This window comes from Morone saxatilis, unplaced genomic scaffold (assembly GCF_004916995.1).
Source record: "Morone saxatilis isolate NCDOM2014 unplaced genomic scaffold, NCSU_SB_2.0 Contig9, whole genome shotgun sequence".
Classification (NCBI taxonomy): domain Eukaryota; kingdom Metazoa; phylum Chordata; class Actinopteri; family Moronidae; genus Morone; species Morone saxatilis.
Genome location: NW_023340268.1, coordinates 4,773,608 through 4,786,441, shown reverse-complemented (window position 1 = coordinate 4,786,441; position 12,834 = coordinate 4,773,608). Strand labels below are relative to the sequence as shown.

At 39.6% G+C, this 12,834-nt stretch overlaps 2 protein-coding genes across 2 annotated transcripts in view; one reads left to right on the top strand and one right to left on the bottom strand.

The window, feature by feature from the left end:
* The window catches only part of LOC118342516 (cilia- and flagella-associated protein 69-like), a 12,387-nt gene extending 5,711 nt beyond the window's left edge, over positions 1-6,676 (bottom strand). The window contains exons 1-14 of the mRNA XM_035681083.1: positions 6,347-6,676; positions 5,407-5,466; positions 5,257-5,322; positions 4,791-4,900; positions 4,635-4,711; positions 3,874-3,972; positions 3,123-3,275; positions 2,696-2,873; positions 2,264-2,387; positions 2,095-2,143; positions 1,882-2,003; positions 1,573-1,804; positions 383-547; positions 176-291 (exon numbers count right to left, since the gene is read on the bottom strand). Of these exons, the coding sequence (XP_035536976.1) occupies positions 176-291; positions 383-547; positions 1,573-1,804; positions 1,882-2,003; positions 2,095-2,143; positions 2,264-2,387; positions 2,696-2,873; positions 3,123-3,275; positions 3,874-3,972; positions 4,635-4,711; positions 4,791-4,900; positions 5,257-5,322; positions 5,407-5,466; positions 6,347-6,427 (1,632 nt within the window). The 5' untranslated portion in view covers positions 6,428-6,676. The remainder of the gene's footprint in view (positions 1-175; positions 292-382; positions 548-1,572; positions 1,805-1,881; positions 2,004-2,094; positions 2,144-2,263; positions 2,388-2,695; positions 2,874-3,122; positions 3,276-3,873; positions 3,973-4,634; positions 4,712-4,790; positions 4,901-5,256; positions 5,323-5,406; positions 5,467-6,346) is intronic.
* Positions 6,677-7,029: 353 nt separating this feature from the next.
* LOC118342515 (lysine-specific histone demethylase 1B) overlaps positions 7,030-12,834 on the top strand; it is an 8,851-nt gene continuing 3,046 nt past the window's right edge. Inside the window, exons 1-18 of the mRNA XM_035681082.1 lie at positions 7,030-7,045; positions 7,324-7,466; positions 8,385-8,506; positions 8,620-8,709; positions 8,847-8,958; positions 9,118-9,231; positions 9,327-9,365; positions 9,510-9,702; positions 9,847-10,031; positions 10,139-10,309; positions 10,418-10,492; positions 10,590-10,724; positions 10,818-10,989; positions 11,109-11,236; positions 11,574-11,705; positions 11,810-11,884; positions 12,046-12,162; positions 12,378-12,503. Of these exons, the coding sequence (XP_035536975.1) occupies positions 7,030-7,045; positions 7,324-7,466; positions 8,385-8,506; positions 8,620-8,709; positions 8,847-8,958; positions 9,118-9,231; positions 9,327-9,365; positions 9,510-9,702; positions 9,847-10,031; positions 10,139-10,309; positions 10,418-10,492; positions 10,590-10,724; positions 10,818-10,989; positions 11,109-11,236; positions 11,574-11,705; positions 11,810-11,884; positions 12,046-12,162; positions 12,378-12,503 (2,145 nt within the window). The remainder of the gene's footprint in view (positions 7,046-7,323; positions 7,467-8,384; positions 8,507-8,619; positions 8,710-8,846; positions 8,959-9,117; positions 9,232-9,326; positions 9,366-9,509; positions 9,703-9,846; positions 10,032-10,138; positions 10,310-10,417; positions 10,493-10,589; positions 10,725-10,817; positions 10,990-11,108; positions 11,237-11,573; positions 11,706-11,809; positions 11,885-12,045; positions 12,163-12,377; positions 12,504-12,834) is intronic.

Below are 12,834 nucleotides of genomic sequence, written 5' to 3'. Positions count from 1 at the left end.
ACACACTGGACCTTTAAGTTAGTAAATATATTCCAGATTTAAGTTGCTGTGTGCTTTAAAAAAAATACATAATGGCTTCAAATTAAACTACCTAAAAGCTTTCTCACGGTGACTTCTGTAATGCAACAGGTTAGTTACAAAGAGCTTTTTGTCAAGGACATAATCTCAGCTTTACCTTTCTGTGCATGTCGCTCTCACACAGCAGTGAAAGGATCAGCTGAATATCTGACTTTATCTCCAGGATGACGACATCCTCCTCATCAGGACTTGCTTCCATCTGCATCAAAATGCCTGAGAGCATGAAACAGATATGTCTGTACTGAAGACGTCTGCTGATATGGTGCACTTTGTGATTGTGGAGTCAAGTTTGAATCTAATTTACCCAAGAGCTGGCCGATGGTTCCTTGATCACAAAGGTCCTGGTTGACTGAGTCTTCACCTGAAGATGTCATAGATCTCAGTGCTCTGATACAATACCGCATCTGAGCCTTCTTACTGCCTCTTCCTCCTGTGCCATGGAAGCTGTTGCCCTGACCAAAGTAAGAATCTGGACAAAGGGAGGAGATATTATAAGTATCAAAAGGTTACAATAGACCAGCTATTATGACATTGTTAAAGCTCTGAGGCATCTTGTATGCGAGCGTATTCACATTTAAAACCAAAGAGCCACATCTTTGGCACAAAGATTAGGTGCTCCGGTGTGAGATGAACTATGGGAGGAAGGCTTGTCTGGTATACAGAACTTTTCTATTAATACTAGATATAGATTAATTCAATTTAAAGTCCAACTCTTTTGTTCCTCCAAAGCTAAAGTGCTACAGCTGAAGGGTCACACTTATTCTGGCACTGTCCAGTAGTAGGTAATATCTGGTGTGACATAATGTTTAATTAGTTTTCTAAACAATGTGAAATACACATTCAGGCAGACTTCATTTGGCAATATTTGGTTGCTCTGATAGGACAAGGGCTCTTCCCTCATGCCTGTGTTTTAGTAGGTGGCTCATCGAAATGTTTGGCACAGATCTGTTTATTCACAAAACCATTTCCTTAAGTTGTGGAAACCATTTGTGACATTGCTTTATGAGACCTGTTTAATATATGAGCTCTGCCGCTATATTGTCTGTGCAAACCTAATCCTGTATACTGACTTGTATTCTGGCAGTCCCCACTCATGTGTGTTTTCTTTTTGTTGTTGGTTTATTTATTTTTCTTCACCCTCAATCCTCCTGGTAGGAGTTCTGGATTTAGTAGATCTGCCTTAATTTCTGCTATTTTTTATAATGGTACTGGGTGCTTTATGTCTATTGTGTTTGCTGTATTTGAAAAGAAAAGTCTTAAATAAGCTATTCAAAAAAAAAAAGAAAAGAAATTGAAGCACTTAAAGCAATTAAAGTCTAAGCATTGAAAGGATTTTAAGGGTCTTTTGAAGTGTAATCCCTGAAAGCAATTTCAGGGACTCGGCATTTGCTAAAGGTCACTCTGACTCACACATTAATGTTGGTGTCTGAACTCAGGACAGACTCTTCTTAGTCTCTTGTTTGTCTCTACCCGTGTGTCTTGATGCATCCTCACCTTGCTTGACGCACCAGTCCAGCAGGACCAGCAGACACGTGTTTCCCTGACAGGACATGTAGTCATCCAACATTAGTGGAGCGACGGTGGCCAGGGTGGCCAGCGCCTGCAGCTGGAGCTCCTCCTGCTGGACAGAGGACCAGCGACGTGAACCTGACCTGCTCTCAGACGAGGCAGCAGGCGCCTTCGCAAGCGTCAGCAGAGCCAGCATGACTCTTTCCTCTTTATAAAGCTAAGAGAGGAGCAAACATTGTTCATTATCTTTATTTAAACAGTTACAGAGATACTATAAATGAATATGTGACTGACCCGCAGGGCTGCTAAGTCCTTTGACATTAAAACCAACAGATTCAGGAGCAACCGCTTCGTGTTCAAGTCTTCGTTATTGAAGCTGAGCTTGAGGTTGCGCACCAAAGGGTTGTGACTTCTCACTAAAACGTAAATGAAGCAATTTTGTTATCATAAAAAGAGCAGCTGTACTGTAATGAAAAAACTAAATGTATAAAGAAAGAGTGGTCTCACCCTCTGGAAATGTGACGAGAACAACGAGCTGTTTGGCAAATAAACTCTCCTGAAAATTAGAAACATGATGTCAAGCAAGTTGCAGTGGCACATTCTAAATATACTTTAATAGACTAAAAACATCAGCTGCAATGTGTTTCCATCATACAATTACCCATCCTGTACTCACAATAAGCAGAGAGTTGGGATTTTCAGCGATGAGAGTTGTGATCACGAGCAGATCGGTTGTGAGTGGGAGGTCAGAGTGTCGTAAGCCGTTCGTCAGCTGGTGAAGAAACGCTTCTTTAAGAGATCTAAGATACAAATGAACAAATAATAAGATAACTAATATCTATTTGTACATAATGAGAGCACAAACGTATTCAAACGTAATACATCCTTGACTCATTCATAACTTCCTCTAGATTTTAAAGTTTATACAGTTCAGAAATTATTGTTGATAAATTAGGAAATTTAAATTTTAGGATTCAATCAATTTCAGGACTTGTTTTAGTAAATAAAAGGTAATTGAATGAAATTAACTCAAGCAGGTTGCTCTCTCTCACACACTGCCCTCACTAGCCATATATAAGAACATCTTAAACCCACAGGAGACACATACATGACACACTCCATAGTGCTGAGCTGTGCAATGACCTCCTCCTTGCTGCCTCTCTCCAGCAGGTTCCAGAGGATAACGCAGGAGCGGAACAGGACCTGACCGGACGGGTCGGGCTCGTTCATGTGGAGACAGATTGTCTCTGCTCCTCGTGCATTTAGTATTAACGCACAGTTCTTATCTGCGTTTAAATGAGAATTAAATGTGATTAAAGAGATGTGATTAATAATAAAACAACCCATTGACCTGCTGACTTTGACACAAGGACACTTAAAATCACTGTTTTGATTGTTTGTCTGATTGTATTATGCAATGAGCTGATTTATGCTCTCGAGAGCTCGCTACTTTATGTAATGAAGGGGGTCATCTGTTGGATTGACATGTGTGACAGATTCCCTCCTCCACTACCTCAGTGCAGCCAGTTACTGACCAGAGGAGGTGGAGAGGATCTGAAGTGTCTGCAGGAGCTGCAGCTTGATGGCGGGCTGGTTCTCCAGAGCGGCCATGGAGAGGAGCAGAGTCTGAGCGAGGTCACTCTGCTCCAGGAGCTGCAGCCTGTAGCCTGGAGAGGTTGGCTGGAGCCCTGCAGAAACAGATAGGCAATAATACCAAAATACTTTTCTGGATGTACGGTATAAACGACAAGAAACAAACTAAATTACAATACAAAAACAGAAAGAATGAAAGAAGAAAAACATTGTTTAAAAGAGTCGGGGGGACAAGAACAACAAGATAAACATAACAAGAAAAAAACAGTAAAAAGTTGATTAAAATTATTAAAAATTAGGAAAGAAGACAAGACAAATAACAGGTTTAATGGAAAACAATAAAAACAGAGAAAGAAAAACAAAACGAAAATATTCTGTGGATTTCTGGAAGCAGTCAGTATCTGTATCTGTTAAAATCTATAAAAATATATTAGGAATTTGAGTTTTATCATTGCATTTGCCAAGCCTGATAAGCCAATACCGGCTCATAGTATGTAGGACTCTAAAAAAGGTAAAACAAAAAAGAAAGAAAGAAAGAAAGAAAGAAAGAAAGAAAGAGAAATGAAAGAAAAGGGACCACAGCACTAGCATGCCACCACAAAAGCTGTGACAGAGCCTCACTTAGTGAAAGTCTAGAAAATCGGTTGTCAGAGTGGAAAGTCCGAGGCTTTGACTTGGAGAGACGGTCCGTACCATGGAGCAGCTGTTTAGGGGTCACACAGCTGTAGAATGATTTCACTGACTCAACTATCTGCTGTCTCACTTCAGCATCTGACACCCTCATCAGACACCCTGCCAACAGAAACACATCAGTCAGAGTCACACGTCATCCTCACTCCTGTCTGCAGGAACCAAAGTGAAATGAAGGATAATACGGATTTTCTTTAACCTTTGGATGATCTGTATTAAAGAATAAAAGTGATATTTTACAAACATACATAAACAAATATATTGTCCTGCTGCAGAAAATACTATTATATTATATATTTACTGTATCTTGAGCTGATTTATTCCTCTATAAATTCACAGTTTACTCCTTATATTTTGCCTAAATCTACAGTGTCCAGCTGTAAGTCTTATTTATAAATAAACTGTATATTTGTGACCTGTTTTTAAAGATTTACACCTTCAGAAGGAACCAGCGGTCTCATGTCTGAGTGCCACAGACAAAGTAGGGGAGTCACAAAGTATTGAGAAACCAACTAATGCAAAGTTGCAACCTTTAAGTTTCAAGTCTTCAAATAAATGTTCAAGGATCCAACGTTATTGTATGCAGGGTTGTATAATGACATTCAGATTATAGTTCCCTTTATGCCTCTCGTAAAACACAAAATAAATGTTTTATAACATATGGAATGAATGGGAATTAACCTATTGTATGCTCTTGTGTAACTGTCAACTGTAATTTAATATAAATGTTATTATTAATAAAGCGAAACAACTGATCTTTGTACCCAGGTGAGAGAGGAACTCTACGACGTCCTGAGCGTACTTCAGCTCATCAGAGGTTTTCTCCTTCAGGAAGGGAAGCCTGAAAGTGGAGCAAAGGTGATGTTACGAGATAAATATCAGTATTTTCCATGTAGGATTGAAATATTTGAGTTTCTTACCGACAAATTTGAAGGGCCTCGCACAAAACGGGAACATACTCGGGGTGATCCTTCACTTTCTCAGCACAGAGGTTGAGTATTCTGGCGATGCCTGTCAGCTCCTTTAAAAGCTTTGTGTGTTTTTTTTAAAGACATTTTTAACATTTTGGTGTTTGCATACATAGAGATGAATCCCAGTGAGGGCAAAGAGTCATCATGAAAACTGAGGTTATTTCTGAACAGGGAAAAATGCTGACAGACACAGCGGCGCAGCGGTAAATTAGAGCCTTGGGAATGATGTTTGGTTCGGTGCTCAGGTTGCATGAGAGCAAATCTATTTCCATCACTGCACCCGGGGGGACGGTGATAAGGAAATTTAGACAACCTGCCGCAGTGTGTGACGTCTAAAAGAGAGAAACTTCTAGTAAAAAGAAGTCTGCATTATTAGAGGAGTATGTCAGAAGACTAAATCCAAAGCAAAGGATACAAAGCCAATCTGGTTTCTCTTCAGAAGTTTCTTCAGTACAAAAAGGTGCCTCTCCTTCAGGTTAGCCTTTAGTATAACACAGAATATACATTATGGTCACATATAACATAACTTAAAACTGAAAACTGATGACGTTCAAGTTTAACTCACCGTTAAAGGATCTTCAAGAAGACGAATCACCTTACTGAGTTCAAGACTTTTAACACTGGCCTGTTGAGAAATGAGAGTTAGTGGCATTACTGAGATTATAATGACTCAGAAAAACGTTAAACTAATGGTTTTCTGGCAAATATATGATATTTATTTGAGTTTAGCAGATAAAATATAGTCCATAGGATAATAATATGTACTCTAATAATACATTTTTAACCCTTTTTCACAGTTTTGGGATTATAATAAACCAGATTAGAGCTTTTATTTGCACACTAATGTCTTATTATTGTCTTAACAATATTCTTAACAACAAGTGCAGGTGTTTATTTAAAATATGCTCTATATGACGAATAAATAAGCAAACCTAATGTTGTGTGTTACTCAGCTTAAATAATTTAGTTTATAGACAGTTACAATGTAAACTAGGGCTGCACGATATGGTAAAAACATCATATTCATATTATTTTGACAGATATTGCGATTCCCGATTATGTGGGAATGATAATTTCAGCATCACAAATTCCATTTTTTAAAATTTAAATAATTATTATGTGACATTTGTTGGAGGTTTGTACCACACCAACATGTTTTCTTACATCTGGAGAACAAGATTTATAATGCTAAACACATTTTAGATTGATCAAAAAACTGCATATTGCACTTGTCCATATTGCAGTTTTAATAATATTGCTTTTAGTTATGCAGCAGCTTAATGTAAAAGAACATTTAAAGGATCAAAAATCATTAATATCTGGTTTATAGTCAGCTGTTGATTATATTTAGTTTACTTTAGTCTTAAATCAATGTTATTCCAGTCATGGAGTCTTTATTTACATTCCCAGTGATTATTATTATTATTATTATGAATTAATAATCAATAAATTGTTGGGAACTGAGAGCTTCAGCAGTAATATGAGTTATTTAGTTAAATGTTTACCTGCTGGTTCTCATCGGAAGCTCTCGGTCGGATCCCGGGAATGTCCGGTTTCCTTCGGTGTAAAAATTTTCCTGAATCCATTTGCAAAAAAAAAAAAACCCAAATAAATAAATAAAATAAAAAAAATGTCGAGGAAGTTTCTTTGCTTCAACTTCTCACTTCAGCTTAAACAGGGAACTTTAAAAAAAACATTTTACCGCTTCACGGTTTCAAAAACAATAACAAGCTGTTTATTTTTCCAACCTGTGTTTGTTTACTAGAACAACAACGAACAAACTAAACTAACTCGAGCTGTTTTATGCAGAGAAACCTCGGATAAACACCTCCTCCTCTTCCTCCTCCTCCTCCTCCTCTTTCCTGCTTTATGTTGCTCCTGACAGCGTACTGCGGTTGCTACGGTTACCGCGTATTACTACGGAGAGCGGCGGAGCTCAAAAAGCAAACGCCCCCTTTAAAAAAAACAAAACAAACAAAAAGCGAAACGCCCATTTCCTCTCAAACACAGGAAGTGGTATTCTGGCAACAGCGGCGCATTGATTTCCCCCTCCCACAACAATAAGAGGAATACAACAATTACATGTTTTTTTTTTTTTTTTTTTAAACTAAAACGTCTCCGAAAGTCGCATAAACGCGAATAAATCCACGTTTTTCTGTTGTTGTCGTGTCGACATCGCGCAGTCTTCATGCTGTCGGACGCAGGTTAGTGTTCACAACGAGCTGCTGCTGCTTGCTACGTGCTAAATGTGACAGGCGGAGTTTGTTCGGCTGGTTTAAAGAGCTCACTAATGTGCTGCTACGAATCAATCTCGTGTTTTTAAAATTCGCTTTAGTCGATTCGTTCATTGGCTTCCGTCACTGGGTTTGATGTGATCTGTCAGAAAGAGCCTTCATCGGTCACAACAGAGGCCCCGTTTTGAGCTGAGCTGCATTGTGCACTGTTAGGGGGAAGATGTAAATGTTGTTGTTGGTTGTTTTAGACTATTCCGGGAGTGCCTCCGGGGCTCGGCGGGCCAAGAAGAGGAGCTCCGGGGAGTCACCGGGGGACGGCCAGACCCTGCGCTCCTCTGGAAGACAGATCAATGTCCGGGTGAAGCGCACCAACAACCCTCCACCTGGACAGGTAGACTACAGCAGGCATGTTCAGTGTCTTTGTCCTCCTGAACACGTCTCATATGTGCTTACTCCTCTTCATCTTCTCCTGTGGGGTCCCCCATGGATCTGTACTTGGTCCCCCCTTTTTTTTTTTAGCCCAACCGATGTTGTTGTTTTTTTTCTGATGCTGATATTTGAGAATATACCATTTTTTTAAAGTGATTTCTATGTGCAATTTACCTTTAAATTATCATAATAATAATAATAATAATAATAAGAAAGTTATATAGTCAAGAGAAATGGCGACTGGATTCAAACAGGGACCTTGTGGCCCTTAGTCCAGAGTGATATTTGTTTTCTTTTAAACATTAACACCTAACATAAGAAAACAAAAATTAAAAGAATTATGAACAAGATGTATACAGAAAAGAGGCTGATGAGGATTTAATACACCCATCAGGAACCATAACATCTCTGGTTTGCATCTCTCTACTGTCAGTTATTAAATATAAGCATTAAATGCTCTCTTGAGACAAATTATGCAAAGGAGACACTGTTTCCATATGACCTTAAACATACCGTATCTTTGTATTTGTCAGCCAGTACACAATACATGTGTGTGATTTGCTCCCATTAGGTCACATCATCCCTTTCCACCTGGTGATAAAATACCACATTTTTCAAATAGTTTTATTATATTATACATTTATTCTTAAGTTGTTTGTTACATCCTCGCTGGAAGTTGTCGTCGCTGTGTCCTCTGTTTCTGTCAGCACTGTACAGCGTGTTCAATCAAGTAGTGGTGTGCTTCTCCAACTTTTTCCATCCCCCAGTTTTAAGTCTATATGACTGCATGGAACTTATTGAAATATTTCTTTATGGAAAGTAAGATGAGGCAGATCTGTGTATCCCAAGTTTAAAGTTGACTCTTTCCAATCTCTTCTAGAGCAAAAGAAAAGCCACAGACACAGAGGAGGAAGACGACCAGTCTGAGAAGAAGTACAGAAAGTGTGAGAAGGCTGGATGCTCTGCCACATACCCAGTTTGTTTTGCAAGTGCATCTGAAAGGTACTGTGTTTTCTCCTTATATATACTATATACTATATACTATATATATATATATATATATATATATATATATATATATATTTTAATCAACCTGATTGTCATCGTCTCCTCAGATGTGCTAAAAACGGATACACATCTCGCTGGTATCATCTGTCATGTGGTGAGCATTTTTGCAACGAATGTTTTGATCACTACTACAGAAGGTAATGTTGACTGAACAACTACTCACATAACATTAAAAAAAGAACTGTCTGTTTCACTATATTATAAACAAACATGTTGCAGTATTTGTTTTTTTACATGGTGACATTTAAAGTCCTTTTATTTCCCCCATTGGCAGTCACAAAGATGGCTATGAGACCTTTGCTGCGTGGAAGAAGGTGTGGACTAGTAATGGGAAAAGTGAGCCCAGTCTCAAAGCTTTCATGGCAGATCAGCAGCTTCCATTCTGGGTAATTCAGTTCAGTTTATTTGTATAGCACCAAATCATAACACAAGTTACCTCAGGGCACCCCGGCTCTACGTGGGTGGGTCGATGCAGCTTTACTGGTTCCTGTTAAACAGCTGAATGTAAGATCTCCATGTGATGTTCATTGTGGTTTTTCTTTCAGGTTCAATGTACTAAACCAGACTGCAGGAAGTGGCGGCAGCTGACTAAGGAGATCCAACTCACTGCTTCCCTAGCAGCAACATACCGCTGTGGGATGAAGTTCAGCAACATCAAGGTAAACAGGAAATAGCAAAACAATCAACCAGGAACTCACAAGTGACATTTTTAAATTTGTTTGTGCTGATAATTTTGGGTCTTTTGTGTCTGCAGAGTGAAGGTCCAGACCAGTGCTCCCAGCCAGAGGACTTGGTAAGCTGGTGGATGTGTGTTTACATATATGATCTGTTTTTGGAATCACAAAATGAAATGTATTTGTCAGCTTTAGGCAAAGAAACGATGCTGCTGATGATGATGTGCATCCTTCTTTAATCCCATGCCGTGTCATTGTCACAGAGAGTGGCCGAGGTGACTGACAGTTGGTGGCATTCAATGTTGATTTTGCCGCCGTTGTTCAAAGAGAGTCCAGCCAGCCCTTTCCTCGCTGCCTACTACCCTGACTGTGTGGGGATGAGTCCATCAGGCTCTTCCAGCAACATGTCTCTGACTGAGCTGAGGGCCGATCACTGCAGAGCCGTCCAGCCACAAAGTGAGTCTGTGAGCATGTTGTTTACTGTGCTATGATACAGATAATTACTCTGCTCCAGGGAGATTCATGGTCAGCCTCCCACGTAGAGATATCAGTATAAACCATATAGTAATTTGGTGTTGTAATCATTGTTATATTCTTCAGTTCCAGGCCTGTGTCCATACTTCCAGCCCTTCTATCAGCCCAATGAGTGTGGCAAGGCTCTGTGTGTGCGGCCGGATATGATGGAGCTGGATGAGCTTTACGAGTTTCCAGAATTTTCCCGCGATCCCACCATGTATTTGGCTTTGCGTAACCTTATTCTGGCCTCCTGGCACAAGAATTGCAAGGTACACTTCAGACATCTGCCAAGTTTTTTCAAGTTTTCATCTTTTTTTAGGTTTTAGACATGGAATATAAATACTGGCAATGAACAGTTTTTCCTGTTTTTCTAAAGGAGGTGCTGACTTCCCAGAAATGTGCTCTGCACATCATTGTCCGAGGGTTGGTACGTGTGCGCTGCGTGCAGGAGATGGACCGCGTGCTCCACTTTATGACCAGGAAGGGCCTCATCAACACTGGTGTGCTGGCAGTAAAACGGCCTCTGCTCCCTGAAAGACCGTGCTCTGTGAGTGTCCTCAACTTCACTTGATCATCACAAAGTGCATGTTTCACGTAAAAGGTGTATTTTAAATAATTAATTTGGCTACTTCCCACATTTTTATAATTTTATCAGAGGAATGTTATCATCATCGGTGCTGGGGCTTCAGGTCTGGCTGCTGCACGACAGCTGCAAAACTTTGGCACTCAGGTAATTGTCCTTGGATCAAGTTAGTTCCTCCTATTTTACCCTGTTCGCCTGTCACAGTGCTGTTCCTTTTACACTGTTTGTTTTCATTGGTGTACAGGTGATGGTGCTCGAGGCAAGGGAGAGAATTGGAGGTCGTGTGTGGGATGATGCCTCTCTGGGCGTCACTGTAGGGCGAGGAGCTCAAATTGTCAATGGCTGTGTAAACAACCCCATCGCCCTGATGTGTGAACAGGTAGGAATTTTTAAGAAGTCTGCAAAGAAATAATTCTACATATTTGTGCTATTCATTAAACCTGATCTTAAGGCTGTGTCTCCACTGTTGCAGATAGGCGTCAAGATGCACAAGCTGGGAGAGCGGTGTGACCTCTTTCAGGAGGGGGGGCAGGTTACTGACCCGGCCATCGACAAGCGCATGGATTTCCACTTTAACGCCATCCTGGATGTGGTGTCAGAATGGAGGAAGGACAAGTCGCAGAACCAGGACATACCGCTCAGAGGTCATTGTGTGCTACTCAGCAAAACAATTTCCTGCATATAAAAACATTTTTATATTTTGTTTTTGGTCAGTTTTGAGAGATATTTGACATTTTTAGTTGTATGTATTTTATCTCCACAGAAAAAGTCCAGGAGGTGAAGAAGAACTTTCTTCAGGAGTCTGGAATCCAGTTCAGTGAATTGGAGGAGAAAGTGCTTCAGTTTCATCTCAGTAACCTGGAGTACGCCTGTGGAAGCACGTTAGACCAGGTCTGAAAACTCAAACACTAAAGAGCTACAAGCTTTTGTGTCAATTTGAATAGTTTTTCACTAAAAACATAATTAATTTTAGATATTTCGATGAAAAAAATCAGGCTGATTTGTATGTAGAATCAGGAAAACATTCACCAGAGAAGATGATAACATTGCATGTGTCTGTGTGTTATAATGGAAAATCCCTTAGTCAGTGTTGTTTCTGTAAGAAAGGGGAAGGAAACTCTGGAGCCATTTCTGCATTTTGCACATTTTGTGACATTTTATGTTTTGTTATTATGTCTTCAGGAGAACTGTGATGAAAATGTGCTCAAGTGAATTTGTTGGTTTTTAGGTATCAGCAAGATCCTGGGACCACAATGAGTTTTTTGCTCAGTTCTCAGGAGATCACACTTTACTAACAAAGGGCTACTCTGTGTTACTCCACAAACTGGGCGAGGGCCTCGACATCCGCACAAAATGCCCGGTTTGTAATTCAGTCTCTTAATTTTTTGACACACTGCGTTGTAAACTACATAAATAAATCACATTGTTAAAAATCAGGTGTACATTTCTGTTTTTCAATTCTAGGTTCAGGCCATTGATTACTCAGGTGATGCTGTCAAAGTTACCTCCTCTAATGGGTCCCAGTGGACAGCACAGAAGGTAAAAAACATTGATAAATGTTATAAAATGTATGTAATTTATAATATCTGTTATCATTTCAAAGCTTTATCGTGCAAAATGTGTAATTTCAGAGAATGTTGGATGTATTAAATGCTGATTATCATGGTGTAATTTGTTTTGCTTTGTTTTTCTCTTTTCAGGTTCTTGTTACAGTTCCGTTGACTTTACTTCAGAAGAACTTGATTCAGTTCAACCCTCTACTTCCTGAGAGGAAACTGAAAGCAATCCACAGTCTGGGAGCCGGTATCATAGAGAAGGTAAAAACTGTTTGATGTAAGTAAGCTGTCAGTGCAAGTTTCACTACTCTACCAGATACTTTTGTAGGTAACTAAATATTGATGAAACATCTGCATTTATTCAGAACATATAGTTTTAAGCCAAAACAACAACAGAAGCCTGCTGATTAGAAAGAGAATGATTGTAAAGTTGCTTCCTCGTAAATGCTAAAATTTTATTTTAAAACTTGTTACAGATCGCTCTTCAGTTCCCGTACAGATTCTGGGACAACAAAATCCAAGGGGCAGACTACTTTGGTCACATACCACCCAGTCCTGACAAGAGAGGCATGTTCAGTGTCTTCTATGACATGGAGCCTCAGGTTGGTTTTTCCTCATTTTCATCCTCACAGGAAGACAACATCTCACCACTCAACGTATAATCACATACTCTCCTGTTAGAAATGACACTCAATATGTATTTCTACAAGAGAAAATAGGTTTGAACTATCAGTGTGAGACTGCCCGACTACCAGAACAATGCTTTTTATGTTAAGATGATGAACACAAGGGCATTTGAATGCTGTCAGCAAGAATACAGAAGACACAGACATATAAAAAGATAGAGGAGGGCAGTTAAAGGATTTTAGTTTTTGACCTCACATCATGATTACAGTGTGCATAATGCTGTCTTTATATATATGTGTGTGTGTG